The sequence below is a fragment of the Penicillium concentricum genome (genome assembly GCF_028827145.1).
Source record: "Penicillium concentricum strain IBT 3081 chromosome Unknown utg000004l_segment0_segment0, whole genome shotgun sequence".
Taxonomy (NCBI): domain Eukaryota; kingdom Fungi; phylum Ascomycota; class Eurotiomycetes; order Eurotiales; family Aspergillaceae; genus Penicillium; species Penicillium concentricum.
In genome coordinates this window covers 2,034,260-2,060,578 of record NW_026622757.1, presented here as the reverse complement: position 1 = coordinate 2,060,578, position 26,319 = coordinate 2,034,260, and the positions used below count along the sequence as shown (strand labels likewise).

Below are 26,319 nucleotides of genomic sequence, written 5' to 3'. Positions count from 1 at the left end.
CAACTAATACTTACTCTAGGAACTAAGTTACCAATATAATTTTAACTTAGTAACTAGGATAATGCTAACTAACTACTAGATTTACAGTTAGTTCATTACAGTCATGACGTCAACCAAACGAACTGTACCCTACCTATATAATGACCATTATTTATCATAGGTAATCCCCCAAATATTACCTTAGGAGTTATCGCAATGTATTTTATGGTGATCTAAAATAAGAAAAAATCGACCTTCTAGGCCCGTCTTTGCCATTACTTCAAGGCTGTGTTAAAAGGTTATTGAAATAGCCGGATATACGGCTTTACGGGGGAATCTAGCTCACAAAGCCGGATACAGAACCAGAGTTCACCTCCAAGCAATGGAAGATCAATTGTGTATAAATATGTAATATTCTTGCGACAGTGATCCCAAAATTTCCAGACATATAATTCTTTTCTTGCGACATTAAATATCAAGATTTCTATACATCATTTATACCTAGCATTCTGCCACTCATACATATCACAGTTGTTGTGATTCCTCGAGCTCGGCACAATTGCTACCTCTATGGAGACCATACGAGACACCGCGTTTGGAAAGCTGGTGCGTGTCTTCAGTCACCAGCGATGGATGCAATACCCGGAAGAGCAAGATGTCTCAATCTGGCCTGAGTATCTCAAAGAGGAGACCCGGGAGAAAGAGGAAGGGGATCACCCTACACCGAATGAGAACCCCGAGGACCTCGAGGCCTATGGCCTCTATACAGTTACTTCACAGGCCACAACTCGGTCTAGGCGGCTATCTTCGTCGGCATTGCAGGACAGTGGTCAAGCGTTGGTGATTAGTTGGCGTGGGCAGAACGATCCTGAGGTTGGTTTTCCGCTTCAACTGTTATGCCGTGATCTTCATTGGCCTTTTGCATACCATTATGTGTTGAATTCGAGGAGATAACATTTAGTTTACAAAGAACCCGCAAAATTGGAGTGTCAAGAAGAAGACTTTGGTCAGCTCTCAAATTTGGCTGCTCACCTTTGCCATCTATATCGGCTCTGCGATCTATACGCCAGGTATACCCGGTGTTTCAGAACAGTTCGGCGTAAGCAGGGTAGCTGCCACACTGGGCTTGACCCTCTTCGTCTTTGGCTACGGACTCGGTTCGTCATTGATTCTTCTTACATACGATTCACCTGAGATATAATATACTAACCTTGAATCTTCCCCCATAGGACCTATGATTTGGTCGCCCCTCTCGGAAATTCCCATGATTGGCCGAAGCCCGACCTACGTGCTGACACTTTTCGTTTTCGTTTTTTTCAATTTCGGCGTGATCTACGCAACGAATTTCGGAATGTTTCTGGCCTTCCGTTTCCTGACCGGATTCATTGGTTCTCCTGCACTGGCAACAGGTGCCGCATCCATGGGTGATATGTGGAGTCCCAAGGTCCGCGACTACATGATCGGTATCTGGGGCATGTTTGCTATCTCCGCGCCAGTCCTGGGTCCCTTGCTGGGTGGCTTCGCATCTTCTGCGAAGGGTTGGACGTGGACCATTTGGCAGCTACTCTGGGTTTCCGGATTCACCTTTGTTGTGCTGTTCTTCTTCCTCCCTGAGACGTTTGCACCGAATATTCTCGCCCGGCGAGCCCGTCGGGTTCGCCGCATCACGAAAAATTCTAAGTATATGTCCGAGTCAGAACGGGAGATCAAAGAGATTAAACCTAGGGTAAGGTGGCCAACGTTTTCTCCCATCCCCATGTTTCATAGCTAACCTGTAAACCTTTGTTTACAGGATGTCCTCTTTGAAGCCCTAGTTCGCCCGTTCCAACTCTGCTTTATGGAGCCAATCGTCCTTTTCCTCAATCTATATATCTCTTTAATCTATGGAATCCTATACATCTGGTTCGAAGCCTTTCCTATTGTCTTCGAGGAAATTCACGGTTTCAACCCAGGTCAAGGCGGCCTCGCCTTCATGGGAATTCTTATCTCAACAATATCCATCACCATTCCAGCCTACTTCTACTGGAAATACCGATGGCAATCGCACCACTTTGATAAAGATGGCAACATCTCACCGGAGCAACAGATACCTCCAGCGTGTGTGGGCTGCTTCGCTTTGCCCATGTCGTTGTTTTGGTTTGGTTGGACTGGCAACTTTGTTACTGTCCATTGGATTGTGCCCATTGTTGCCTCTGGGCTTTTTGCTGTGGGTGGATGTTTAATTTTTAATTGTATCTTTTGTTATCAGGCGCATGCATATCCAAAGTATGCTGCTTCTGTGCTTGCGGGAAATGATTTCATGCGCTCTTCGTTCGGTGCGGGTTTCCCGCTCTTTGCTACTGCGATGTTTCATAATTTGGGAGTTGGGTGGGCCTGTACCCTTCTTGGCTGTCTGACTTTATTGTTCGTGCCTTTTCCTTTTATAATCTTGTTCCGTGGCAAGAGGATTCGGATGGCAAGTAAGTATGCCAGGCACGATATATAGTGTCCTCAAAAGTTCAAATGATATACTAATCTCTTTAATCTCAACCTAATTATGTTTTCGAGGTCAATCGAATAATGTGCTTCAATTGATCAATTGTATCGAAACCTCATAGCTTAAAATTCAAGGAACGAGCTGAAATGTGTGATGACCACTGTCTCGAAAATACCTGCATTATGAACTTGGTATCGATGTTCCTAGGCACTCACAAATTCTGTAGTAACTACAAGAACCTGGTCATTGAACTAAACCTCGTCAGTATCCCCGGAGAGCTTGAATAATTAGGTCAAGGTTTCAATATTTAAAATTCCTTTACTGTCAATCAAAGGGGTACATCAACATAGAAGTCGCTGATCTGAGAAAGTATGGCCGCTAATGACCGTTCAATCGTGGATTATGAAGTTGGGAGGTCAAGTTTGGCCTCACCACACCCGGCAAGAAAACCTCCGCGGGATGGTCTGCATCATGACTGGTAACCCGCGGGCATAACCCGAGCGAGATCTGTTTCTTGGCCAAATAACTAAGAGATCAAGGATCGTCCATTAAAGTATGAGGCACTGGGTGGCAAAATGTGGGACTGCTGAAAGGGTTGTTCATGGAATGTGGGGCAATGCGGGACTATAGACCGAGAAAGATATCCCAGGGCCGGATATACCGATCGGACGCGGCAGAGCCGTCGCTGGTTTGATAAAGGGATGCCAAGTCGGTAGTACACTATAGATATCCAATAGTACTTTTCTACTACAAAAAGAAGCTTGTCGCTCGTCTCAATTCTAAGGCGACGACGCTACGCACTGGCAGAATAGTTGCCAATATCAAAGAATCTCAACACATAAGATTTGGTAGCCATGGGCTCATCTTCAGAAGCTCATGGAAAGTGCCGCCGGCGTTCTTCGAGGGTATGTCAATACTGTCAGCGAAGAAAAATCCGGTGTGACTTTATAGTCCGTGGATCACCTTGCACCAATTGCTCACATTTTGGAGTCGAATGTATGGTACCAGCGAAGACATGGAAATGTAAAAATGGCTCGCTAGTGCAGACCTTTGAGACGCTGTTTAAGGGTTGTTCCGAAGGGAAGGAAGAATTTCTTTCGCCAATAGCTTCTCTTCCAGAGTGGGAAGCTGTCGAGGTGGAAGGGTTGTTCAAATCAATTGCGAATTATGAAGGTACGTTGCATCTCGCTGGTGAATATATGCCCAGCCTGGAACTTTTATAGTCCCATGATGCCGATATGTTTTCTTCCTCGATATATTGGGGTGAACAATTCACTGATATCTCATAGACTATGGTGGAGAATCCGAAGACGGAGAATCCGAAGACGGAGAATCTGAAGACGAGACGGCCAATTTGCAGGACTACATGCTTTCTTCGCCGCCGGTTATGAAAGAATGGGCTTTTTTCGGTTACCTGATTGACGAGCCTAAACCAGACTTCATCAAAAGGGGCTCCGCCCACCTCGAGACTCATGAGATGCAGTATCTGAGAGTGAAGGGGGCTCTCTTAATGCCAAATGAAGAGTTTCGGAGAGAGCTTTTACGAGCGTTTATCCAAAGAGTGTATTATGTTTTTCCAATCCTGAACATCTTCGAGTTCCTTTCGGCAATCGTATCAGATGATGGTCGTCACTCCATCAGCATATTGCTTTTCCAAGCGGTGATGCTTTCTGCAATTCCTTACGTGAGTCTTGACAGACTTGTGGCCGAGGGCTTCTGTTCAAGAAAGCAGGCCCAAGATGTTTTTCTTCAAAGAGTAATGGTAAGGCTGAAACTCAAACTGATATTCACATGATAAATTATTCGAAAGTCCTGACTGTTGACGTTGCCAAAATCGGGGTCCGCGTAATGACTAATATTTGATACAGGCTCTATATAATGTGGGGTACGAGACCGAACAATTACCCATGATCCAGACCTCGCTTCTTCTCTCTTTGACAGATGATCCAACTGCCGTCAAAGACTCCTGGCACTGGTTAGGTATAAGCCTTTCCTTTGCTCAGGCAGTGAACTTTCACTTGGATACGCCCGGATACTGCAAAGGGGACAAAGGACTCCCCCGACGGATCTGGTGGAGTATATTTACTCGAGACAGACAGCTCGCTTTGGGCATGAAGTACCCTTGTCGAATCCGAGATGACACTTACCAAGTACCAATGCTTGCCCTCAACGATTTTGGGCTTCATTGCGGGGACCCGGCAATTCCCTATGTAGTAGGGCAAGACATGGGGCTGCAAGATACAGACTATCAGAAAAGGCTCGCATTGATCTCTATACGAACAGCGGCGATGTCTGTAGTCATTGGTGAAATATTAATGCTACAATACACACCCTCACCACGAGTTTTCTTCATCGGAGAATTGCCTTCGGCGACAGTTGTTCCTCGCCGAATAGCGACGCGACAAGATATTCAGCTGTATGAGCACAAACTCGCCCTCTGTATAAAATGTGAGGATACAGAATTCCAATGGACTGGAGCAAAAGCCAGTCACCAACTCGACACCTCCGAAGATGAAACGTTGTTATTGCTTCAGGCAGAGACAGGCCTGATGCACCTGACAACCTTGATGGCCCTTTACCGACCCCAGATATGGCCAGTACAGAATGCAACCTCGACGGGCTCCGATTTGCAGGCCTATTCGCAACATCAAGCAAGGGTAGTTGCATCCAAAGTACTGGAAATCTGCAACGTCGTGCAAGAAAAAGGGTTGCTTCCTCGGCTATCACATATCAAAGCAACATCTGTGCATCAAGCAGCCCTGATTCATCTGTCATTCGTAAATTCTGCGGACGCGATTGAACAGATGCTGAATTTGAACAAATTTGATCAATGCTTTCGAGTTTTGAAAGACATGGATGATATCCATATGACCGCAAAGCTTGGAGTCTCCATTTTGGATTCCATAGTTCAAAAAGCGGCATTTGTACAAGGAACTTCATTGCCAGTATTGCCTTCTTGACACTGATAGTCAAGAGTTGTATTATTATTCTGCTGTCAAAATGTCTTGACGTTAATATCCACCTTCAATCTCTGCCCTAGATAAATGGTTATCTGGCCGGAATTCAAGCTGTGAAGTCTTTACGGCCTAGATAAAAGCCGCGAGGTTTAACATGCTGCTATGTAGGAAATATCATACACGATTAGCTCCGGGCGTTCTCAAATTCCCGCCTTTTGCAACTACAATCCATCAGGAAATCGACTACCTCTATAGTCTGAAAACATTGTTTCTCGGCTCGTGCCCGGAACGGGGTTAGTCCGTGTTAGCATATATTGTATGGTAATCGCCACTCATAGACGAGGATTGCTTACGGCTTAGCCAAGTTTGGTTAAGCCGTTGTTCCATAACATCTTCTTTGACAGTTGCAATATAGGGCCAAGTATGATGGCATGGTCTTCATAACTCAAATAATCTGAGTGCTTCGATCATCAAGTCAATGAAAATCGAATTTGGTTTCAGCCAGTGAACAACATGCGCTGATTGTCAAGTGGGTTTCAGCTCCTTTATTCTACTGTGCTTCCATGAAGACCGATAAATATGTGAGAGGCAAGCATTTTTCAACATATTTTATTCGATATGAAAATCAAGATTACTTGAAATGTCCACAGGGGTCAATTGAACAATGATCAAGATATATTTATCAAGTCTAATTAAGCAATTGCAAAGAATGAAAGGAAAAGTGGGAAGAAATATATAACACAAAGGAAATCAAGAAAGACTGGGGGTTAGGAAGGGAGAACAATTGAGAATGAGAAGTCACACCCTTTGTGTGGGGCGAAAGAATATGAGATCGGAGACTTAAGACGATAGTCTAATCGGAAGCAGTCTTGGTCTTCTTGCTGCGAAGTTTCATCATAATGAAAACACAGATGTATGTGGTGATACAGAAGAGCGCAGTAATTCCAGTCTGAAAAATGCATATTAGGGGGCGGGTCTCAAACAGAAAATGTAACTCTGACAGTAGCTAGAGTATTGCGTGAGAACTTACATCTCTCCAAGAATAGTACTTGGCCTTGAGGTTGAACTGTGGTGCGTATTCTGATCCGACCGCGTACTGACAGTAGTGGCACGAGGTCGTGGATGCAACGTCACGGACATATCCTCCTGCTGTTTCGATGAAAGATTCCATGTAAGAACCGCATGTTTGGTTGTTGGGGAGATCAATGGAGGTCCACTCGTTGTCGGCGCATTTCACAGGAGCATCCCAGAGAACCTCTCCCAGGAGGCCACCGATGAGGTAGGTGAATGGGTCCAGATAATACATCCAGTAACGCCAGAAGACATTGATCTGCTCGTAGGGTACAACAACACCACAAAAGCCGATCAATCCAGCTCCAAGGACAAGGGGATTAACGAGTGAAGCGGAATACTCATTTGGAGCGTACGCAGCAATGGCCTGGCCGATTGGGGTGTACAAAAATTCGTAGACTAGATTCAGCACTGTTAGCCACTGCACAAAGATTCAAGTTCTGGGGCCCTTACGGATCATCTGGAAGAACATATGACCAGAAATTTCAGGTAAACTCGGGAAGCCAACAGTAAAATACCAGCAGAGGAAATACAACGTGCCGCAAACGACGAGGTACGGCATCTCGGAGATAGCTTGAGCACCAATAAATGCTATCCAGTGGTAGGTTTTGGCCTATTACTTGGTTAAATAAAATTTTCAATGTGCAATCAGGACCACTTGCCTTCTTTTCGCGCGTCTCGAAAATATCACGGTTCTGCAAAAAGTATGGCTGGAGTTGATTGATGACACCAGGGGCAACGAAGACGAAGTTGAAGATGGCGAACAGTCGAAGCTGGAGATCAAGGACCGAGTCACCAATTTTCCAGAAAGTGAATCCACTGAAGAGTGCAGCAAACACGTGCAAGATAATCTTGTTCCACATGTAGTCCTGGATATCCATGTCAGCAAACTGAGTTGTGCGGGTAATGGGGAGGGAAACAAACCGGACTCCTCCAGAGCTTAACCATCTGCCGCTCTAGAACCACTTGGAGTTGATACATCTTGGAGGTTGCGTAGTCCGTGAGCATAACATCCTCTGTTACTTCAGCCGCCGCCTTTGCTTTGAGATCTTCCAGCTCACGAAGCGCTACACGGTTTTCTTCCGACCCTTCCCAAATCTGATTCCAATCCACGTTAGGATCAAATCTGCCTTGGACGACATCTACGATGTGCTCTGCTGGGTTTGCATCTTCGGGGCAAGGTGCGCCATTTCGTGCGAAATAATCCAGAATGATATCGGAGCCCTCTCCGGCTAGAAACACCATTAGTCAAATACCAACAACCACAGAAGGAGAGTCCTTACTTTGGCCAAAGTATGTCATTTTACCTCCCTTTGCAAGTAGCAAGAGGTAATCAAATGCATCGAACAGAGAAGCTGATGGCTGGTGGATGGTGCACTGCCAATTTTCTGTTAAAGCTGAACTGAGTTTGAATATTAGGAGTTGGAACATACCAAAACAGCTTGTCCTGAATCCGCAAGCTTTCTCATGAAACGGACAATGTTGAATGCAGATTGACCATCAAGACCAGACGTGGGCTCGTCCAAAAGGAGCAAAGAAGGTTTGGCGACGAGCTCAACACCTAGAGTGACTCGTTTCCGCTGTTCGATGCTTAATCCAGCACCCGGAGCTGTTCAAAAGTTAGGATGTTATTGGTTAGTTGCCATTTGGATGGTTGTTGAGACTTACTTCCGATCAATGCCTCGCTGATGTCGCTAAGTTCGAGCAAGTCGAGAATTTTGTCCACGTAATCGATTTTCTCTTGTTTCGGAACGTCAGCCGGCTGACGGAGCAGGGCTGAGAATATAAGAGCCTCTCGAACAGTGGCTGATGGTTCGTGAACGTCAAGTTGCTCGCAGTAGCCAGTCGTACGCTGGAAACTGATGTTTTGCGGTTTTCCGTCGACAAGAATTGAGCCTGAGATTTCGCCAGAATCCTTACGCTGAGCCAGCACATCAAGGAGGCTTTTTGTTTGACGAAAGTCAATTTCAAGAAAGGAAGTAATGACAACGAATGCCGGATATAAGGACTTACGTAGTTTTTCCTGCGCCTGAGCATCCCATCAGTGCGACCAAGTTACCAGGCTTGACGTATCCGAAAACTTGGTTCAGTAGCTGAAGCTTTGAGCCGTGATAGTCAACATGGTAATCAAGGTGATCCCAAGTGAATATAGCTTGCTTTGGCATATCATGGTCGGCGTCCGTGTTACCAGAGGCCTGAACGGCGGTCTTCTCTTCGTCCTGGGGATTGGTTCCACGTTTGAAGACCAGATAAGACGAGGTTCCTTGGCTTCGAAGTCGCTCAAATCCGACTGCTGTGAGGAAGGCAAAGAAAAGCCACATGCTGACTACAACACCAAAGCCCCTCCAAACATGGTGGATGGAGTAGTGATATTGAGAATGTATGTAGTCTGCGCCTGGAATGTCTGCTCCGGAGGATCCTGCAATAAGGCAGCCGCGGAACTGGTCATCATCATAACCAGAGCCGTAGGGGACATACTGAGGGGCGACGCACTCCATGAGGAGACCGCCGAACTCATTACCCATCACACTCTCGAACGCATAGGAAGCGGGATTGATCCAGAAAATCCATCGAAACCAAACGTGCATCTTCTGAAATGGGATCAGGTAGCCCGTGTAAATCATCATGATTGTTGTGAAAAATCCAGAAATCTTTGAGGCATTGCCAAACTTGTTGCAGTTGGCCCCAATCATACGGTAGAATGACAAGAAGCAGAGCGTAGTCGCATTCACGATAATCCAAAATGTGAAAAACTTCCCCGCATCTGCCTGGAAAGCACACATCCAGTAATACACGATTGTGAACACGCTGACCTGTAGGAAAACGACGGGAATGTCGGTAATAACACTAGCGATGCAGTATGCAGTGGGCCGATAGAATGCAAAACGCTTTTGCCGGCCAAGAATCGGGCGTCCCATGAAAGACGAAGTCGTTTCCGAGAGTGATTGCATGCAGAAATACATGAGAGGGAAGAAAAGGGCACCAGGTCGAAGGAATGTCGAGGAACTGGTATTCGCTAGATTGTAAAACAGACTCCCTGAGACTAGGGCCTGGATAAGGGCTGAGGCGACCTTGATAATGAGTGAGATCCGGTCACCCCATATGATTTGGCTTTGTCGAATGGTGCATGCGATAACCTGATCACGGATTGAGGCGTTGTACGGATTCTTCACGTTGGTTTCCTTGCCGGCGATCTCTCGGGAGACATGAGAAATGAAGGATGCAGTTTCTCTCTCTAGCTCTCGTGATGGGATCATCTCCTCAACCATCGCCTTGTAGATCTTGGACGATTTGTATCGTGACTCGAACTCCAAGACATTCTGAGGGACGCTCCCTTCAAAGCCGGGCTTGATAGTGCGCTCAACAGCGACAGTGACAGAGGTTAGGAAATCGGCGACGTTAGCACCACGGCCACACACAAATCCCATCTCCTCGAAGTAAGGACGCGCCAAATGACGCGGGCCATAGTAGATTGTCCGTCCCGCTGCAATCACCATAACCTTGTCAAATTGATCGTAGATAGCGTTTCCTGCTTGATAAAGAGTGGCGATGATCGTCTTCCGCTGTTCATCGGCAATGCGGCGCAAATTTTTGGCAAAATCGAGCGCGGAACTGGCGTCAAGGCCTCGGGTTGATTGGTCCCAACATTGCACAGAACTCTGTAAATCGCTTTCGTTAGCTTCAGTGGTACTTTTTGGTTGATGAAGGCTTTGCGGTGACGAATACTTACTTGACCTGCCATCACTTCTGCAAGAGACACTCGCTTTCGCTCTCCGCCTGACACACCACGGACAAACTCGTTACCCACAAGTGTTCGCTTGGTGTGCAGGATTCCAAGCGAGCTTAGGATTTCATCTCGCGTCTTTTCCACGAAACCATTTCGTGACATGCCTTCAGGTCTCTCCGCTGGGGTCTTGTTTCGGAGAGCGAACTTGATCGTTTGATCGACGGTCAGTGTTGGGAAGTGAATATCATCTAAAGCATGGTTACTCCAATTTGTTCCTTCCATCATTATGCAAAGTGAATTGGGGATCGAACCTTCGTTATTGAACATCAGTTCCTGACGGAATTTGGCAGCTTGGTTGTGGTCCAGGCTTCCATAGTGGACAGATCCATCGACTTTGCCGAACCCATCGCGATCGTTCGAAAGGATTTTGAGCAGTGATGAACAGCCTGCTCCAGGTCGACCGAGTACCAACATCTATAGCTTGTCAATAAATAGTTCTTGGGATATGATCTTCTTCGCTTGGTTGCAAACGCACCATTTCTCCCGGCCGCAGCTGACCAGTCATGTCGTTGAGAATTGTCTGCATCTCAGAATCAGAATTGAACCAAACTATAACACAACCCTTTGGGAAAGCCTTACAGTTTCCTTCTTTTGACTGAACATCCCCACCAAATTCATGGGGTTGACATCCGACCACAGAGTGTCGCCCTGCACAGCCTCTGAGGCCGGGACATGGATAGAAATCCCACTCCATGTCACTGTCACTTGCTTGACATTTTCATCGACAGCTTTGATGGAGCTTTTCTCTTCGATTGGCTTGTCAGAAGAGTCCAGGGTTGCTGATTGCCTCTTGTGAGGGTGGTCAACAGCCTCGTGGCCGAGCTCGATTGTACTGGCAGCGCTGTCTGACATCGCTCCAAAATGATTGGATAAGAATATAGAAATCTTGAGTGCCAGAGAGTCTTGTCCAAATATACTACATGGCCAGGACCATAATTTATAACAATGACTAGGGCTCTATCCCTTTCTCCCAGAAAGAAAAAGCTCACCTGCGCCCTTCTATGACGAGCTTCCGTATAGCCGTGTTCCAACTATTGTGTGTTTGTCTGGATAAGTCTAAAATGCCACTCGATGAACTAGTATAGTAGCCAATTGAGCGGGCCCACAGTGGAGATGATCTTAATTCCTCCAATAACACCGTGTCATATATCAATAATGCAGATCACTATCCGCTTTCCGTTCCGTTGCATAACCATATCCGTCTCGCAGAAGACGCATATCCGTCCCGCCACATAACTTTCACCTCCTAGTCCCTCTCATACATCCTCGCCGGATGTACACCTAGACATAAGGCTGCATAAAACATAAGGGCTAGGCAAGAAAAGCCCTCTTCTGAGCTTACCATGGGCGGACCAATTCTTCCTTGCTGGCTTGGACTAGTCAGCGTATCATATCCACCGATATTTGCCAGATTTGAACGTTATCTAAGACGAAACATATATCCGAGACCTAGGGCAAAGCAATGGCTTCTCGCAATGTATCCGGGCATTAGCTCCGCGTGCATCTCCGATGTTAAATTTTCTTTTAGGTGTAAACAAGCCCAAATGGGTCAGTCATGATACGAGACATCAAGAGTGCCGTTATCTTTACTCGAGTACATATTCACTCATAAAGAAGTACGCAGTGTAGGTTATGTTTTTGTTATATCTGTTATAGTCTAGATGACTGGACTTTCTCCAAATTTTGACGGGATATAAGAGTTGACATATACAACTGAATATTATATTGTTTTCAGATCAGCCGATTTTTCATATACAAAGGGCATAGAATCATTTCCGAAGCAAATCCTGTTTTTGAGCTGCACTGCCCTGATATCACAACAAGTTTAGCTAGACCGAGGAATATGAGCGTCCGACATCACTAACATAACACTTTGTTCCATGTGTTTGTGACAGATTACTAGCAGGACTAAACGCAGGGCCTCAGCCTCGTTATCTAAATTGCCGACTCTAATATCCTGTTTTCCCGAAAATCCGTACAGCCGTGATACTTAGTTCATCAAACGTGGCCAAGCTTTTTCGATCCAGCCCAGATCCGATAATCACTAAATCAATAGATGAAGTGACAGTGACCCATCATTGTCCGTCTCGCTCCTAAATGATTAGAACCATAAGCCCGGCCGTCTCCTCGGTATAGCCGCTTTCGGTTCACTATAGATTACTAGTCGTCGATCTTTTTTCAACCTAATCCTGGATTGAGAGCTTTGTAGATCTGAACCACCATCAACGAATTTTAAGCCGAGTACCCCGGGTGCAATCGTGCTCTTCACAAGTCCAATCACTTCCTTGTATGCCGGGTCATTCTAGATATAATATTTTCGATCTTCGTCGTACTTTAATCCCACAATACAAGCGAGATAGAACCATGTATACAAGCGCGAACCGGCATGGACATAGGTTACTACGGCGTGCAAGCACTAAAGTGACCACGACCCCAAACTGACGGGCGCGGCTTAGGTTTAACGCATGTAATGAGCAAAATAGAAGGCTCACAATTACGAAAGGCATATGTAGTGGACTTGGTGGACTGCGGGCGGATTCCAAATCGAATGGCTCTTTGAAAGAACAGATGACGGTAGGTTCGATTTCGGACATAATATGAAACACCTGAGGGAAATCTGGGTTCAGCTTTATCTCTTTTTGGGTTTGATATGTCGTGCTTCTATCTACCTTTGCTTGGTTCTCATATTCCAATAGAACCTGGCGCGTTGCCCCATGTGCATAAACGAATCTACCAGAAACATTAGTCCATTGGGCCTGAGGAGAAAGTGTGCTTGCAGTCCCGAATATTACATTCTACTATTTCTCCGATTCCCAGCTATTATGTGGGACAGCCCCCCATAATGTGTGGTAAAAAAAAGAAGGTCCCGTGTCGTACCCCACGTCCCGCATCCCCATGTCCCACATTTCTTCGCCCCATATACCCTGGAGCGGTGGCCTATATCCGAAGTCTACATCGATTGAACCTATCTTAAGTACCGATTTCTTTTTATTCTCACTCCAAACACTTGACTGATACAGCTTCTATGCTATCCAAAATGCCTTCCTGGACTCATCTTGTTCGTTTTATCGCTGTCGAGGACAGCCAGGTTCACCTCGGCCAACTGGTCGACACCACCCGTGATGTTGGACGCGATAGCGTCGATGGAGTGAAGATCGCTGTGAAGGTCGTTGAGGGTACTATCTTTGATGGCCGAGTTACAGACGATATTTTGCATGTGAAACAGGTGAGTTATTTGTCTTCATAGGCATTAATGCAGGAACGTATGCTGATACCCAGACACTACAGCTCCTTGCACCCGTCACTCAAGAGCAGTGTAGTTATATCCGCTGCCTGGGTCTCAACTACATCGACCACGCACAGGAAGCCAACTTGCCTCTACCCAAGGCACCAATTCTTTTCACTAAGCCCCGCACCGCGCTCGCTGGCCCTTACCCTGCTACCATCAACATTCCTAAGTGTGCGCAAGATGACACTAGTGACTACGAAGCCGAGTTGTGTCTGGTAATTGGAAAGTCTGGTAGAGATATTCCCGAAGAGGAGGCTCTTGACTATGTTCTCGGTTACACTGCATCAAACGATGTCTCTGCGCGTACTCTGCAGTTGATCACGGCCCAATGGTCTTTCTCTAAGGGTCTTGATGGAAGCTGTCCTATCGGTAAGTTTTTGACAACAATCTGGTTTGACTGCTCTTTGCTAATTAAGGGCGATTATAGGTCCCGTCCTTGTGGCACCCTCTGTAATCAAGGACCCGCAGACTCTGTCAATCAAGGCTATCCACAACGGCACTACTGTTCAAGACGGACAGACCAAGGATATGATCTTCAATATCAAGAAGCAAATCTCATACCTCTCGCAGGGCACCACACTCGAAGCCGGAACACTGTTCTTGACCGGAACTCCTGCTGGTATTGGATATTTCAAACAGCCCAGAGTTGTTCTCCGGGATGGTGATGAGATCTCGATTAAGATTGACCAAATCGGAACTCTCGTCAACAAGGTTCGTTATGAGAGTCGTTAAATAAATCATGGATGATTTTCCTTGTATATAGACATCTTTCAATAAATCTCCTTGATGACTGCTTCGTCGATTGGTACATTACAAAACTGGTAGGTAAATCGAGTAGGGAGATATGGAGATAACACCGATAGAATATACTTCTCTCCATTCTCTAAGTTTCCATTCTTCAATATCGACTGAGATATATATAATCAACCATCCAGATAGCGTCAGCTTTTTTCAAGCATTTCAGATCCAAATGATTGATGGGGTCCTGCTCACTGACTTGCGTCCCACATGAGCAAGAAACCTATTCGATTAGAATGACAGAAGGGAGGCTTATGTTAGCCTGGCTTTGTCCAAAGGTGCTACCTGCGTCTCAAAATCACCGAGTCTAATATTGGCGTAGCAATCAATAATGGAACTGCACTCGAACCTAGTTAAAGCAGTCCCACCTTTGTGTAAACCGCAATTACTTTCGAACAATTTGAGCTTCCACATGGGTAGATTGATTTGCCATAGTTAAGAGCGCCAAGCCTACCTAACCAGGATTAGTGCCCCTCGGACTCTACCTTTCAAAAAGCTTTTGGGCCTACCGTCCACGTGAGTCATTAAAATATTGTTAATCCCATTGGTGCAACCATATCTTCCGCCTTTTTAGTCAGGATTCTGCCGGTTTTACACCCCAAAATTAAATTATATAATCCAAAAAATGGCCCCGGGGCCCACCTCACCACTCTAGAAACCCCTTTAGTTTCGAGATCCTTCAATCTTAATTGGGTTTGACCGTAGCCATCCATGCTCACGCATATTCGCCCCTGGTCCCGCGTAAATCCAACTTGATTCTGTAAAATGAAGAAAGAGGCCATTCAACCGAAGGGCTCTATTAGTGGCCAGGAAAAGAATCCTTCTAGACTGACCATGGATGGGTCAATCCTCCATTGCAGGTCGGAAAGGTCCGTCGAACCAGATCCACCGATATTCCTCAAGGTTGAATGAGCCTCTGTGGCAAGTGACGGAGCTGAAGGATCATTCAAAAAGATATTTCCTGGGGACCCGTCAAACCCCTCGTTTCCACTTACTGTCCCGTCATCCCCAGTCTCCGAAGACATTCCGACCGAGGACTCTGGAGACTCGCCCGCTCGCATATCTGGATACATCTGGCGCTGGGCCAATTTTTTCAGTGCTAGATCAATAGCATGAAGTGTGCTAGCGATCGGCTCCCCCTCTCGCATCAGATGGAGACATTGAATCCCCATATCGATCCATGGCTGGTGGACAGAGATTATTGACGGATCTTGTAGGACATCGCATATTAGAACGAATATGGAACTTCCAATAAAGAACCCGTGATATCGAAGCTCCTGCACAAAAAGAAGATGTGTGATTAGCCCCAATCCAATATCGCAGAACTACCACGGGCAGAGATCGGTGGAAGTATACCTGGACCGGTGGATTGATGACCGAGGCTCTCGAGATATGGCGTATTGCATCTCGAGCGGCTGCGATTGCAATATCACAGGCCTCATTCAACCATGTTGGCATTCTGCTACGCTCTCCTTGGAACGTCTTCCCATTCCTGTTGCACGACTCGGCAAGTAATTTTTGTAACTTGGCTCGAAGAATGATGAATGGTCGATAGGTCAAGAGCAAAGTATGACAATACACTTGGGACATTCGAGATTATTTTTTAGAAAACGCAAAGATTCATAATAACGGTGACGACTTACATGATGTGAGAATAGTTTGACAAACACCCTTCTCCTGCGAAAAAGGGTCACTATCTACACTGACGCCCAGATTGTGTTGCATCAACGATTCAAACTCTGCGAGGTCCCGGCGGATCGCAGCAGCTGCATCTCGAACTGGTAGGAATGAATCGTGTGTGTTGAGGTAGATCGACTTCGCTGATCTCGACATGATTTTTGTCAGCCGGACGAGACAGAGAAGAAATGGATCGTCGGGGGCTTGGATCTCCATATCTTCCCAAGAAAGGGAAGTTGGCCGCCCGAGAAAAAAGGAAACCAGCCTATACGGGTCAATAAACCAACTAATTGCATACTGAATATCGACATTCCACATACACTTCGTAAATATACAACGCCCACGTGGTGTTTCGGATTTCAATAAATCGAGCGTCGGAGGTTGGTGTGGTCTTATGGAAGCCAGCAGATAACGCCTTTCTTGTAGCAGTTCCAAGGTGCAGATATGCCGCATTTGGGTGGCCTCTTTCGTTTTGGAAATGAGCGTACTGCTTTATGTTAACAATGTCTGATCAAGCGTGGTGGGAAACAAGTCGAGACTTATCATGATGAGTGATGCCTGGACCATCTCGAGATTGACAATCTCTGTCATAGTTGCCAATTGGCTGTTTACAAGCTCAAACAAAATGTCCGCGAGGCGGTAATGTTGAGTGTTGAGTGCAGCGATGGCGATTGCCATTAGCAACACCTGATGCCCTGAAGCTCCTCTTGCAAGTCCGTATGGCGATTGATAGAGTTCATACAAGTCTCTTTGGTAAACCTCTTGGGGCCGGAATGGCATCAGATAATATAGTGTTTCCAAAAATCGAAACAGCAGAGCCTTAGCCACTGGATATGGAACAAAGATTGGTGACGCAAGCTTTCTTCCATAGCTTGTAGTCTCCGCATGAGCATCACTGTCAGAGATTCCGAAGAAAATGTCACGAAATTTAAACATGTCTAATCCTGTATTTTCTTCTTCCACTCCGGTCGCTGGCATACCGGCTAGCCCCTGACCATAACCTGGGATGAGATCCTGATAGATGGTTTGCATCAAGGAGAAATGGGATGTTGGTCCATAATACAATTGCATCATAAGACCCGGGGATGCCAGGTGTGTTGCTGTCACACTGCTAAATGCTAAAGCGGGATCTTTCAGTCCCTCCCACATTGGCTGAGACGACATGTGCGAGACTGGCGCGGCGGATGCGGATGGTAGGGAATTCGGCTCCTGGCCCAGCTGAGTCTTTTTGGGGCGATGACGAGGTTTCGCTCTGTATACACAGCCCCAAGGTTTTTCGATGCACTTTGAGCATGGTGTCGCTCCATTGCATCGAGATTTCCGAGAACGACATGCCTCACAGGCTTTTGAGATCCTGCATTTCTGAGTCGCGGATGATTCCCGAGTCGAAGACATGTCGAGATGCATGAATATGGAGTATCCACTTCAATTCTGTCTAGCCGGACGTCAGTATATGCATATTTTGGGGTATTTCCGGTGGCTTAGGGTGCATATATGAGGGTGTTCTCGAAGAGACACTTACTTCTTGCAATGGCGTGGCAGCGATCAACAATTTCGACCTAGCTATATGATGAATATCAAATTCATGGGTCCCTCCAGTCAAGATATGAGCTTGTCACTCGTAGTGATGATTCATCGGAACTTCTACGGAACAGCATTGTGACTGCAAAGTTTAATGATATATGCTATGCATCTCGTATTTACTACTTGTTATCGGATATACGGAAGAGAAGGCCGTGACAATGCTTTCTTGCCCCTATCTTTCAGCTTTAAACTCAGGAAACTAACCTTTTACTCTTTACTATAGCTATATAATTAGAAGCGCCGTGGGACGAACAATCTACGGCATGTGGGACCACTGCGGCGGGACGTTTAGATAGAGGATTCATTCTTGGAATATTCGGAAGGATTCCTACCAATATTAAGGTGGGGAAAGGCATATCCCTGCGTATTCAAGCGGGTCCGTCACTCTAATAGTCGCGGGATTTCAATGGTGAGGCGAATAGATACGATGGTAATGAAAATGAACGAGTAGGCTGGGGTTTCCACTCATTGTCTCGCCACTGCAAGTGGCGCAAGGAAGCCTATAGCCTTCAGCGCCGTTTGTCAGATCGGGATACTCTCAAGTATCTAGCCCGAACCGTAGGCATCACGCGCTGTGGAGATAGGCGGCTGAGAAGGCGACTTCGAGGCTTGGAAGGAAGTAAAAGAGGCAACTAGGGAAATTGACCTAAAAATAAATTAAGATCGACTCTTTGGAGAGCTCTTTCGGAACGTAGACTGATACTCATTTTTTTCAGCAATGGCCATTGGGTTTGAGAAGAAAAGAAGAAATTCGCGATGCGAGGTGAGAAGCTCTCCACCGTCGAAATGTTGAAGTCTTCTGGGCAAGTTAAAAATAATGAGTTTTTCCATTTCATACAGGATAGGATGTATGGATATGTTCAAAAATGACATTCGAGAGAATTGATACGTTCCGATTGCATTGCAGTATCTATTCACATGACGCATTCCTATCCAACAAGGGTGGTCGAATCTCTCTCTCAATTGAGAAGAAGATAATGGATGTTGTATATGTGAGCAAAAGGGTCATTCAACGACTCAAAACTCGCGATAATATTCCAACTCATTCGCTATTTGTTGCGCAATCTGTTTAGGAAGTGGAACTATCACTGCAAGAACCAAGACGGCACTTCAGGTCCCCACACAGCCAACGACTCATCACCCGCAGGCATATACCCTATAGGAGTTTGATTGCTGACCAAATCCCCATCCGCATAATGCTCGATCATATTTCCTGTAGTATCCCACCAGTAGTCGAAAATCTGACTTCCAAGAATGTGTCGGCCAACACCCCAGACAGACTTATAGTCTTTCTTCACGAGCCACTGGTGGCCCAGCTTCTGGGTATCGAAGTCGTGAACCTCGAATGAGCAGTGGTGCACATGGGTTGTCGGATTTGCGCTTATAAAGAATGAGTGGTGATCGACGGTATTTTCGCCACGATCGACGTGGGCAAATAGGGCGACGTTCTTCTTCTTGCCTTCTACCTCAACGTAGAGGAAGTCTGTTGGGACGATATTGAAGTTCTTCGTATAAAATTCGACAAGCCCTTCGAAGTTTGTGGTGCAGACACCATAGTGACCGAGCTAGAAAGTATTAGTGTCTATATTTAGGATAAAGGAGAAGAGTGACTAACCTTATGAACTGCGGCCGGACCAGGCTGGAAGCGCTGGAATCTTCGCACTCGTGGCTTCTCGATCTCATAGTTGGTAATCAGCTTATCTGGGTAGGTGCTAGGTGTAACGAGTGTCTGTCCATAAAATAGGTTCATGGCAAATCCTTCGGGATCTGTCAATGTCACCATATGGCCTCCGCCCGGGGCATCTGTGAGATCTTGAATCTCGCCTGCTGTGGGTAGCTTTGTTGCCCTTAAAAGTGTTAGTGGTGTATTAATAGCATTTGTAATTGCTTTTTAAATCCCTTACTTCTCCAGATCCTGGTAAGATTCAACTTTCCAAGCACCACCAAGGAACTTCTTCTCTCCTTTCTTCGCATAGTAGACGTAGGGGTCTACTCCATATCCCCGATACCAAATCTCGTCATCGGTCTTCTTTGCGACGGTCATACCAAAATCTGTAAATGGATAAGTGCATAGCCTTTTTCAAAAAGGGTTACTACAATAGATACCTTCAAGGAAAGAGGTAATCTCATCCAGATCAGGGTGTTGGTAGCGCATATGCGCTAGTTTAGACAGGCGGATCTGCGAGTCCGTCTTGATATTACATCTCGCCTGCCATGCAGCGATACTTTCAGCCTCTGGGCCAACCGCGATAATATCGGCAATCGAGGCACCGTGGTTTGGTTGGATAGTCTAGGCCGATGGATTAGTACTAGACTTGTAGATAGGATGTTACACATACCATGTTAATGATTTAATTTCCATTGAGTCTGACCTTGCCTGTTTCCAGATAGCAAGATTCTGATTTAACTTAACACGATCTCCGAGGTTGCCTTATAACTGCCGATAGAATTGCCCTCATTTGACATCACACCTCACGTTCCCGCAAGGTCCCGCCTAACCCCACATTTCCCCTGAGGGACCTTCCCCGGACCCCACAGTTTTCGGCTTTATACGGGGTTACGGAATTAGCATTCACTACGGCAAATGAAGACATAGACATGGGTCATGCAATGCAAAATCCGTCCCACAATATGGGGGTATAGCCGAATACAACGGGCAAATATGCATAATTCGCTAATGGTTAATCCGGGCCCCGAATTATTTTAATGCGACATCCGCCCGTTAGCGATATCATTGCTCATTTGTGTTTGAGAAAACAACATGGCCGATACTGATTATGAGACTACTGATGTGGTCATCTGCGGCTGTGGTCCGACCGGGGCTATGCTCTCTGCGTACCTTGGGCGAATGTCCATTCCGCACGTTGTGATCGAGAAGGAGCCTGAGATCACTACCGATCCACGAGGCATCGCGCTGGATGAGGATGGAATTCGGGCTCTGCAGGGCGCTGGCATCTATTGTCCCATTTATTCTGATATTGGGACTTGTGAGGATATTCAATTCGACGCGATGTCTCTTTCCTTTTGCTAACTCGATGTCAGGCATGCACAAGTTCAAGTTCATTGGAGGAACGGATAAAGTCCTCGACAAGAAGGCTTTCTTGGAGATGGATTATGGCACGGTTTGTATATCTATATTTTTTCAGAGTTTTCCTGCTCATTCATCTCACACAGACCGAAGGTGGTACCGGGCATGTTGGATTCATATGCCACAAACAACCAATCCTCGAAAAGCATCTGAGAACGGCAATGACCTCATCCAGCTTCTGTCAGCTCCAGACCAACGCAACCATGATCGATATCCGTGAAGAAGGAGATTATGTCTATTCGCAGTATCGTGATACGCAAGGCAAAATACACAACCTCAAGTCTCGATTTCTAGTTGGCGCCGATGGCAAAACAGGCTTTACCAGAAAGAGCTTCATGGAGCCTTTGGGTATCCGCATGGAACAGGCACATCAGTGAGTCGTGGTGTCTTTGGGTGTATTCCTCTTTTCATGGAAATACTGACCGCTGTTAGATCATTCTACGATGAAACCTGGGTGGCACTGAATTGGGAGGTCTCACTTCCTACGGAAAAGACGCACCCCGATTTTCCCCTGTGGAAGCTAGGATACACTCCCCAAGAAGTTTACGATTCTTTTTTCCCAGAGAGCTTCAGGTTCATCTGTAATCCAGAGCGTCCCGCTGTGTGTGGACGTTTCGGGTTGCCAGCAGATAGACTCTGGCGCTTTGAGTTTGTTGTGCTTCCTGGTGAAGATGGACAGGAAATGTCCACTCCTGAGAATATTGAAAAAGTTGTATACCCCTATATTACACACCCGGGGAGTAAATATGGGTAAGTTAGACTGTCTGAAAAAGGATATCGAGCACCGATACTGACCATTGCAGATTAATTCAAGATATCATATTCCCCGACGACTGCATCCGCGTCCTTCGATCACGGCCATTCCGCTTCGCTGCGCGAAGCTGCAATAGATGGTCGCATGGTCGCGTAATACTTTGCGGCGATGCAGCACACGTCTTCCCACCATGTCGGTATTTCAAGTCCAATATTGCAGATGCGTAATAATAACAGACTACAGTTGGTGGCCAAGGAATTGCATCTGGCTTCCGCGACGCCATCAGCCTAGCCTGGCGTCTTGTCCTTCTCTGCCGACGAGAACCGTCAACAAAACCCAGCAACCACGAACAAGTTCTATCGGCGTGGTATGTCGAGCGCAAGCAGCAACTGGAGCGTTCTCTCGCATCAACCATTCGGAATGGCCAGTTCGTCACCGAAGGCAATCCCCTAAAAATATTCCTCCGCGATTGGTTTCTGTACTTTATGCACTTCATTCCTAGTTGGAGGCGTGATCTACGGCTTGGGCGCCGAAAGGAGGGGATGGTGCCGTACAAGTACTCGCCTGGACTACCCTTTGATCCGGCGTACAAGGGAGGTACTTTACTTCGACAGGTTTATTGTAAGCCTATTGGGAAGTCGGGTGATGTGTTGTTCTCGGATGATATCATTTTCGAAAAAGAGAAGAAAGGGCTCTTCCAGCTGCTTGTATGCCTGAAAGATTTGTATGAACTGACTGCTGCTCGCGAGGCGGTATCTCGGATTGAAGAGACCTCCAAGGGAGAGATCCCTTATGCTGAAGTCACATACCTTGTTGGAAGGTTAGATATAGGATCGATGGCTCTTACACAAGACACTTCTTCGGTTTACCGTCTCGCTACCACTGAAGAGTTTGCTGGATCACCCCTGTGTCGTGGGCGACCGGAGCCTGAGTATTATGACCCATACCAACTTGCGAAGGCGCTCGGAGGAAGCAAGTTCGTCCTTGTTCGACCGGACCGCATTGTATATGCTGCTTGTGATGACGCTTCCCAGCTCGAGAAAGAGGTTAGAGAGGCTGTGGCATATCTACGTGCATAAATTCATATTCGTGGAGTTTCTATTGGCGACCTTTGTATTCACATTTGTTCATTTTCATGCAAGATACTGCAGTCAGATATATATGTCATACTACTCATTGTCAACATGCTCTATATACTGTTTCCGTATCAGCCGCTCCAGGGAAGGTTACATAGTAGAGAGAAAGAAGGGGAGGGCTAGCTATGGAACAAATGGATTATATCTCCATGGGTGCCTGATGCCTCACCCCACCCAACAGCTATTTGTCTACAGACTTTTAGTTCCTACGTATGTCACGCATGTATAAATAACTTCTGATTTAGTTCAAACGATTCATTTCAAATACACGGTTCATTAATTCATATAGGATACTTTTAGCGCTACACGAAGTACGTTGTCTTCCGGATAGCCCCATCACCGAGCATACCTCTCATCATCCTTAACATCAGGAAGCAGCAAATTCAAAATCGAGGAAAATAACTGCGAAATTCCCCAGTGACCAGCCCTTGGCAAGATATCCATTAATCCACAGAAAGTACTCGATTCAGCCGTCGTAGGCCGGGAGGCTTTAAATCCATTCGCTTCAAACAGCAACCTTTGATGATCAAGACCTATCTTCTGCAGCTCTGAAAACTCCATATTCTGCTGTGAGTTTGCTGTATCCGATCCAAAGCGCGTATAGCAGAACCAAATCAGTGCTGCGCGGAATATTATTCGCGGGATGTGGATCGGTGGCTCGGTTCCGATATTCTCCTGTTCGAGTTCGCGCAGGATTAGTGCGGCGTGTAGCGCGCAGCGTTGGCCGTCTGGTGATGAGGCCCAGGAGCGGGCGTAGGCTATGTGATTCTGGGACTCGGTGAAGCCCTCTTTGCCGATTACTAGTTCCAGTCGATTTGCGTTGGCGTATAGTGAGAAGAAGATCGAGTGCCATAAAACGGGTAGGCAGTACGGATCCCGGCTGTGTTCTTTGTTGGGGCCTATATGCGACTCGTAGAAGGCCATCAGATTGTCCTCGCAGTACTGTCGCTGGGTTGGGCTATTTGTGTTATTAGCTTCGACTGCGGATGTACCGAGACCTTCGAGCTCAAGATAGGCGTGAAATCCATTGCTGGAAAGGGGGGATAATTGTAGAGGCGCCTGATCGGCTGTTGTGTCCGGTGGCCGCGACTGGGTTTCATGCATCCTTGAGTCCGGTAGGCGGCTCATTATCGTTCCGCTCCAGACTTCTACTGTTGTTGCAGCCCACAGGTCATCATCAGACAGTGGTGGGAGCTTTTCTGGTGAATGTCGCAAATAGGTGTCTGTCAAAAACAGTTCTGAGATCTCGACATCATGAACATGAATTCCTGCGAGTAGCCTTGAGCCGAGACTTAGTAATTTGAATATAGCTTAATGTTTTGTTCGGCTCACCGGTTCTGTTCTTCTGCCTGAATCCACCTCTTCCAGGCCTTTTGTGGTGCGTGGAAGACCTCGCTCAAGCTGATATAGTCAGATGCTCTCTTGCATTTGGATAGAGTTGCTCTCTTAGCCCACTAGTGAATTTGTTAGTACGTCCCAAGCCCAAAGGCGAGGTAGTGCATCAATTACCACAAGCAGAGTGCCATGAAATGTCTGTGCAATGAGTAAATCCTTTTGTCTCTGATCATGCCTGTTAGCTATTGACCAACACAAGGATATGCAGTCGCCTCACCCCGGATAAAAGTCCGAATGTCTGACCTATGAGAGCCGCCTGGATCAAGGCAATTGTCTCAGGTCCTTGTCTCGAGAAGTATTTTTCCCACTATATGAAGTTAACTAAAGTCTCATAGAGATCGAGGTTGACGGACGAACCGACGACAGGATCGCTTTATTAAGGGTCTCAAACACTTTGACACCTTTCGATGCAGCATGTGAAGATCCTACAAACAGGCTTCCAATGGAGCAAATGGATAGCAGCAGCAATGAGCTTTTAGCAGACGGCCGGAAGGTTGGCGCATGTACGATTGGAAACACGGGATGGAATTTCGTGAAGTACATTTGGATGCATATATTCTATTTGATTAGCTGAGAACAGGAATCAAGGGGGAAGAATAAGAACCCACCAGAAAGTCCGTGGAGGGAAGTGGTAAGAAGGGCATATGAGGCTGGAGCTTGACCGCTAGGCTAGCTCGGTATGCTTCATCCACCTGTGTTGGCTCCGGACCCGTGTCCGGGGTAGTGTGTCCCGTTCGTGATATGCCCATGAACGTGTACCAATGTGTTTTTACTAGATCCTCCCTTGATGGAAGTGTATCCTCCACAAGCGGTCGCAAAGTATCGCGCTCGGGCTCATTTTGGTATTGGCCGGAGGTTCCAGGAGGAACCCAGTTAGCAGTTGACATCAAGATCTCCGAGTTTAGAGCACCGAGATCAAAGTCGTCATCTGCAAACCATGCCGGTATTTGGGTACTCGCGTTGCCACAGATCCATGACCCATCTTGGCTAGAATCATGTAGAGACGGATCTAGGCCAGTTAATCGAGATTGGGAACCTGGTGTCGGGAGCCCGGCCACTGCTCCGTCGAAATTTGACTGCGCCGATTCTTCGACATTCGAACCGACCACAGTCGGGTGTTGTGCCGGGTTGGTAAGTGAATGAAATGCCGATCCGGGATGACCAGCATGTGGATACCTCGATCCAAATGAGGAAAGACGGTCTGGAGATGTAGGAGCCTCATGGGCGCCTATTGAATATTCGTTGTTGAATGGAGAGACTTGCTCATCGTGGCGATTCAGTGGCGGGTGTATGGCATCATTTTCTGTGCTGTGGGCCGCACTAGTAGAGGGAATAGCACTGGATGATCGATGAGATCTTGAATGCCGCAGAAGAGAATCACTAGAAGCTCAGTCAGTGTCAAATTAATCAAGGTAGGTATACGGCATGACACGTACTGGCGACTAAAGGCTTTTTTACATATGGTACAGACGAACGGTTTCTCTCTGGTGTGTGTCCTAACATGCCGTGCCAAGTGCTCATCCTTAGTAAATGACTTGAAACACCAAGAACACAAGCGCTGGCGACGAGTGCGGGAACGTTCAGCCATGATGTGGTTATCATTTGGGGGGGGGGATGAAGGATGAAGAGATGTGGCGGGGATCGGGATATCGGAGGTGGGAAAGTCTGGGGTCAGTGTGGGGATGCACCCCAAGATTTCTCCAGACTGAGGATATTCGACTCTTATTAAGCTCTTTGGGCTCGTGAAATAACTCGCAATCTTGTTTAAGCTTTGCTGATTTTGGTTACAGCTTCACATTCTATCCGGTCGACGTTCTTTGTACCCCCGTTGCGCGTAGTCCCGCATTTTCGGTCCCGCATTTTCGTGGGACCTAAAGGGTAAACAGATCCTTAGTGACGATCAATGGCGAGTTGACAAATCAAATGCTTGATTAATCACTGGTGCTTCAACTCTATCTTTACTGGTGACTTCAACAATGGCTATGGTTTGTGGGACCCCATATACCCCGGGTCTGGGGTAACTGGGGAAGTCTCATCCTGGGGTTGGTAGTTACCCCAGCTCACCCTTGATTTAAGATGCAATTATGTTTCGACACGGCGCTTCTTTCAGATTTCCTCCACTGCTTTCCTTTCAGTTTCCTTCCAGTTAAATTCATCAACATGACTGGAAAAGAGAGTCCTCCCATTGACCGTACCACCGTGATTAACATGGACCTTATTCCTGGAACTGAATTAATGAGAGAGGGGGAGGGAGTCCATCTGACAAACGGATTAAAACACGATATACAGTAAGGAATATGCAGGCAATGATTTGGCCATATTGGTACT

At 46.6% G+C, this 26,319-nt stretch overlaps 9 protein-coding genes across 9 annotated transcripts; 4 read left to right on the top strand and 5 right to left on the bottom strand.

Annotated features, from left to right (window-relative positions):
• Positions 1–549: 549 nt before the first annotated feature.
• N7517_009726 (MFS transporter) lies at positions 550–2,742 on the top strand (the record flags this gene model as incomplete). Its single annotated transcript, XM_056727449.1, has 6 exons — positions 550–852; positions 941–1,136; positions 1,209–1,705; positions 1,772–2,185; positions 2,228–2,382; positions 2,577–2,742. 6 exons carry the CDS (start codon positions 550–552, stop codon positions 2,740–2,742), a joined length of 1,731 nt encoding a protein of 576 aa, XP_056576021.1.
• A 567-nt stretch (positions 2,743–3,309) lies between these two features.
• On the top strand, positions 3,310–4,435 carry N7517_009725 (uncharacterized protein; the record flags this gene model as incomplete). The annotated part of the gene is made up of 4 exons (XM_056727448.1): positions 3,310–3,360; positions 3,502–3,628; positions 3,745–4,139; positions 4,397–4,435. 4 exons carry the CDS (start codon positions 3,310–3,312, stop codon positions 4,433–4,435), a joined length of 612 nt encoding a protein of 203 aa, XP_056576020.1.
• Positions 4,436–6,265: 1,830 nt separating this feature from the next.
• Positions 6,266–11,122, bottom strand: N7517_009724 (uncharacterized protein; the record flags this gene model as incomplete). The annotated part of the gene is made up of 12 exons (XM_056727447.1): positions 6,266–6,361; positions 6,443–6,882; positions 6,937–7,096; positions 7,146–7,352; positions 7,408–7,715; positions 7,767–7,860; positions 7,917–8,092; positions 8,152–8,426; positions 8,497–10,142; positions 10,214–10,684; positions 10,746–10,790; positions 10,850–11,122. The coding sequence occupies 12 exons, from the start codon at positions 11,120–11,122 to the stop codon at positions 6,266–6,268; spliced, it is 4,191 nt and encodes a 1,396-aa protein (XP_056576019.1).
• A 2,185-nt stretch (positions 11,123–13,307) lies between these two features.
• N7517_009723 (fumarylacetoacetate hydrolase family protein) lies at positions 13,308–14,291 on the top strand (the record flags this gene model as incomplete). The annotated part of the gene is made up of 3 exons (XM_056727446.1): positions 13,308–13,496; positions 13,559–13,928; positions 13,987–14,291. The coding sequence occupies 3 exons, from the start codon at positions 13,308–13,310 to the stop codon at positions 14,289–14,291; spliced, it is 864 nt and encodes a 287-aa protein (XP_056576018.1).
• Positions 14,292–15,139: 848 nt separating this feature from the next.
• On the bottom strand, positions 15,140–16,190 carry N7517_009722 (uncharacterized protein; the record flags this gene model as incomplete). The annotated part of the gene is made up of 3 exons (XM_056727445.1): positions 15,140–15,634; positions 15,714–15,937; positions 16,001–16,190. 3 exons carry the CDS (start codon positions 16,188–16,190, stop codon positions 15,140–15,142), a joined length of 909 nt encoding a protein of 302 aa, XP_056576017.1.
• A 336-nt stretch (positions 16,191–16,526) lies between these two features.
• On the bottom strand, positions 16,527–17,429 carry N7517_009721 (uncharacterized protein; the record flags this gene model as incomplete). Its single annotated transcript, XM_056727444.1, has 1 exon — positions 16,527–17,429. One exon carries the CDS (start codon positions 17,427–17,429, stop codon positions 16,527–16,529), a length of 903 nt encoding a protein of 300 aa, XP_056576016.1.
• A 1,274-nt stretch (positions 17,430–18,703) lies between these two features.
• On the bottom strand, positions 18,704–19,960 carry N7517_009720 (VOC family protein; the record flags this gene model as incomplete). The annotated part of the gene is made up of 5 exons (XM_056727443.1): positions 18,704–19,183; positions 19,234–19,465; positions 19,523–19,670; positions 19,725–19,908; positions 19,958–19,960. The coding sequence occupies 5 exons, from the start codon at positions 19,958–19,960 to the stop codon at positions 18,704–18,706; spliced, it is 1,047 nt and encodes a 348-aa protein (XP_056576015.1).
• A 419-nt stretch (positions 19,961–20,379) lies between these two features.
• On the top strand, positions 20,380–22,539 carry N7517_009719 (uncharacterized protein; the record flags this gene model as incomplete). The annotated part of the gene is made up of 6 exons (XM_056727442.1): positions 20,380–20,605; positions 20,661–20,740; positions 20,793–21,079; positions 21,139–21,456; positions 21,510–21,652; positions 21,704–22,539. 6 exons carry the CDS (start codon positions 20,380–20,382, stop codon positions 22,537–22,539), a joined length of 1,890 nt encoding a protein of 629 aa, XP_056576014.1.
• A 393-nt stretch (positions 22,540–22,932) lies between these two features.
• Positions 22,933–25,579, bottom strand: N7517_009718 (uncharacterized protein; the record flags this gene model as incomplete). Its single annotated transcript, XM_056727441.1, has 7 exons — positions 22,933–23,875; positions 23,929–24,050; positions 24,106–24,156; positions 24,209–24,298; positions 24,349–24,549; positions 24,600–25,371; positions 25,428–25,579. The coding sequence occupies 7 exons, from the start codon at positions 25,577–25,579 to the stop codon at positions 22,933–22,935; spliced, it is 2,331 nt and encodes a 776-aa protein (XP_056576013.1).
• Positions 25,580–26,319: the final 740 nt, after the last annotated feature.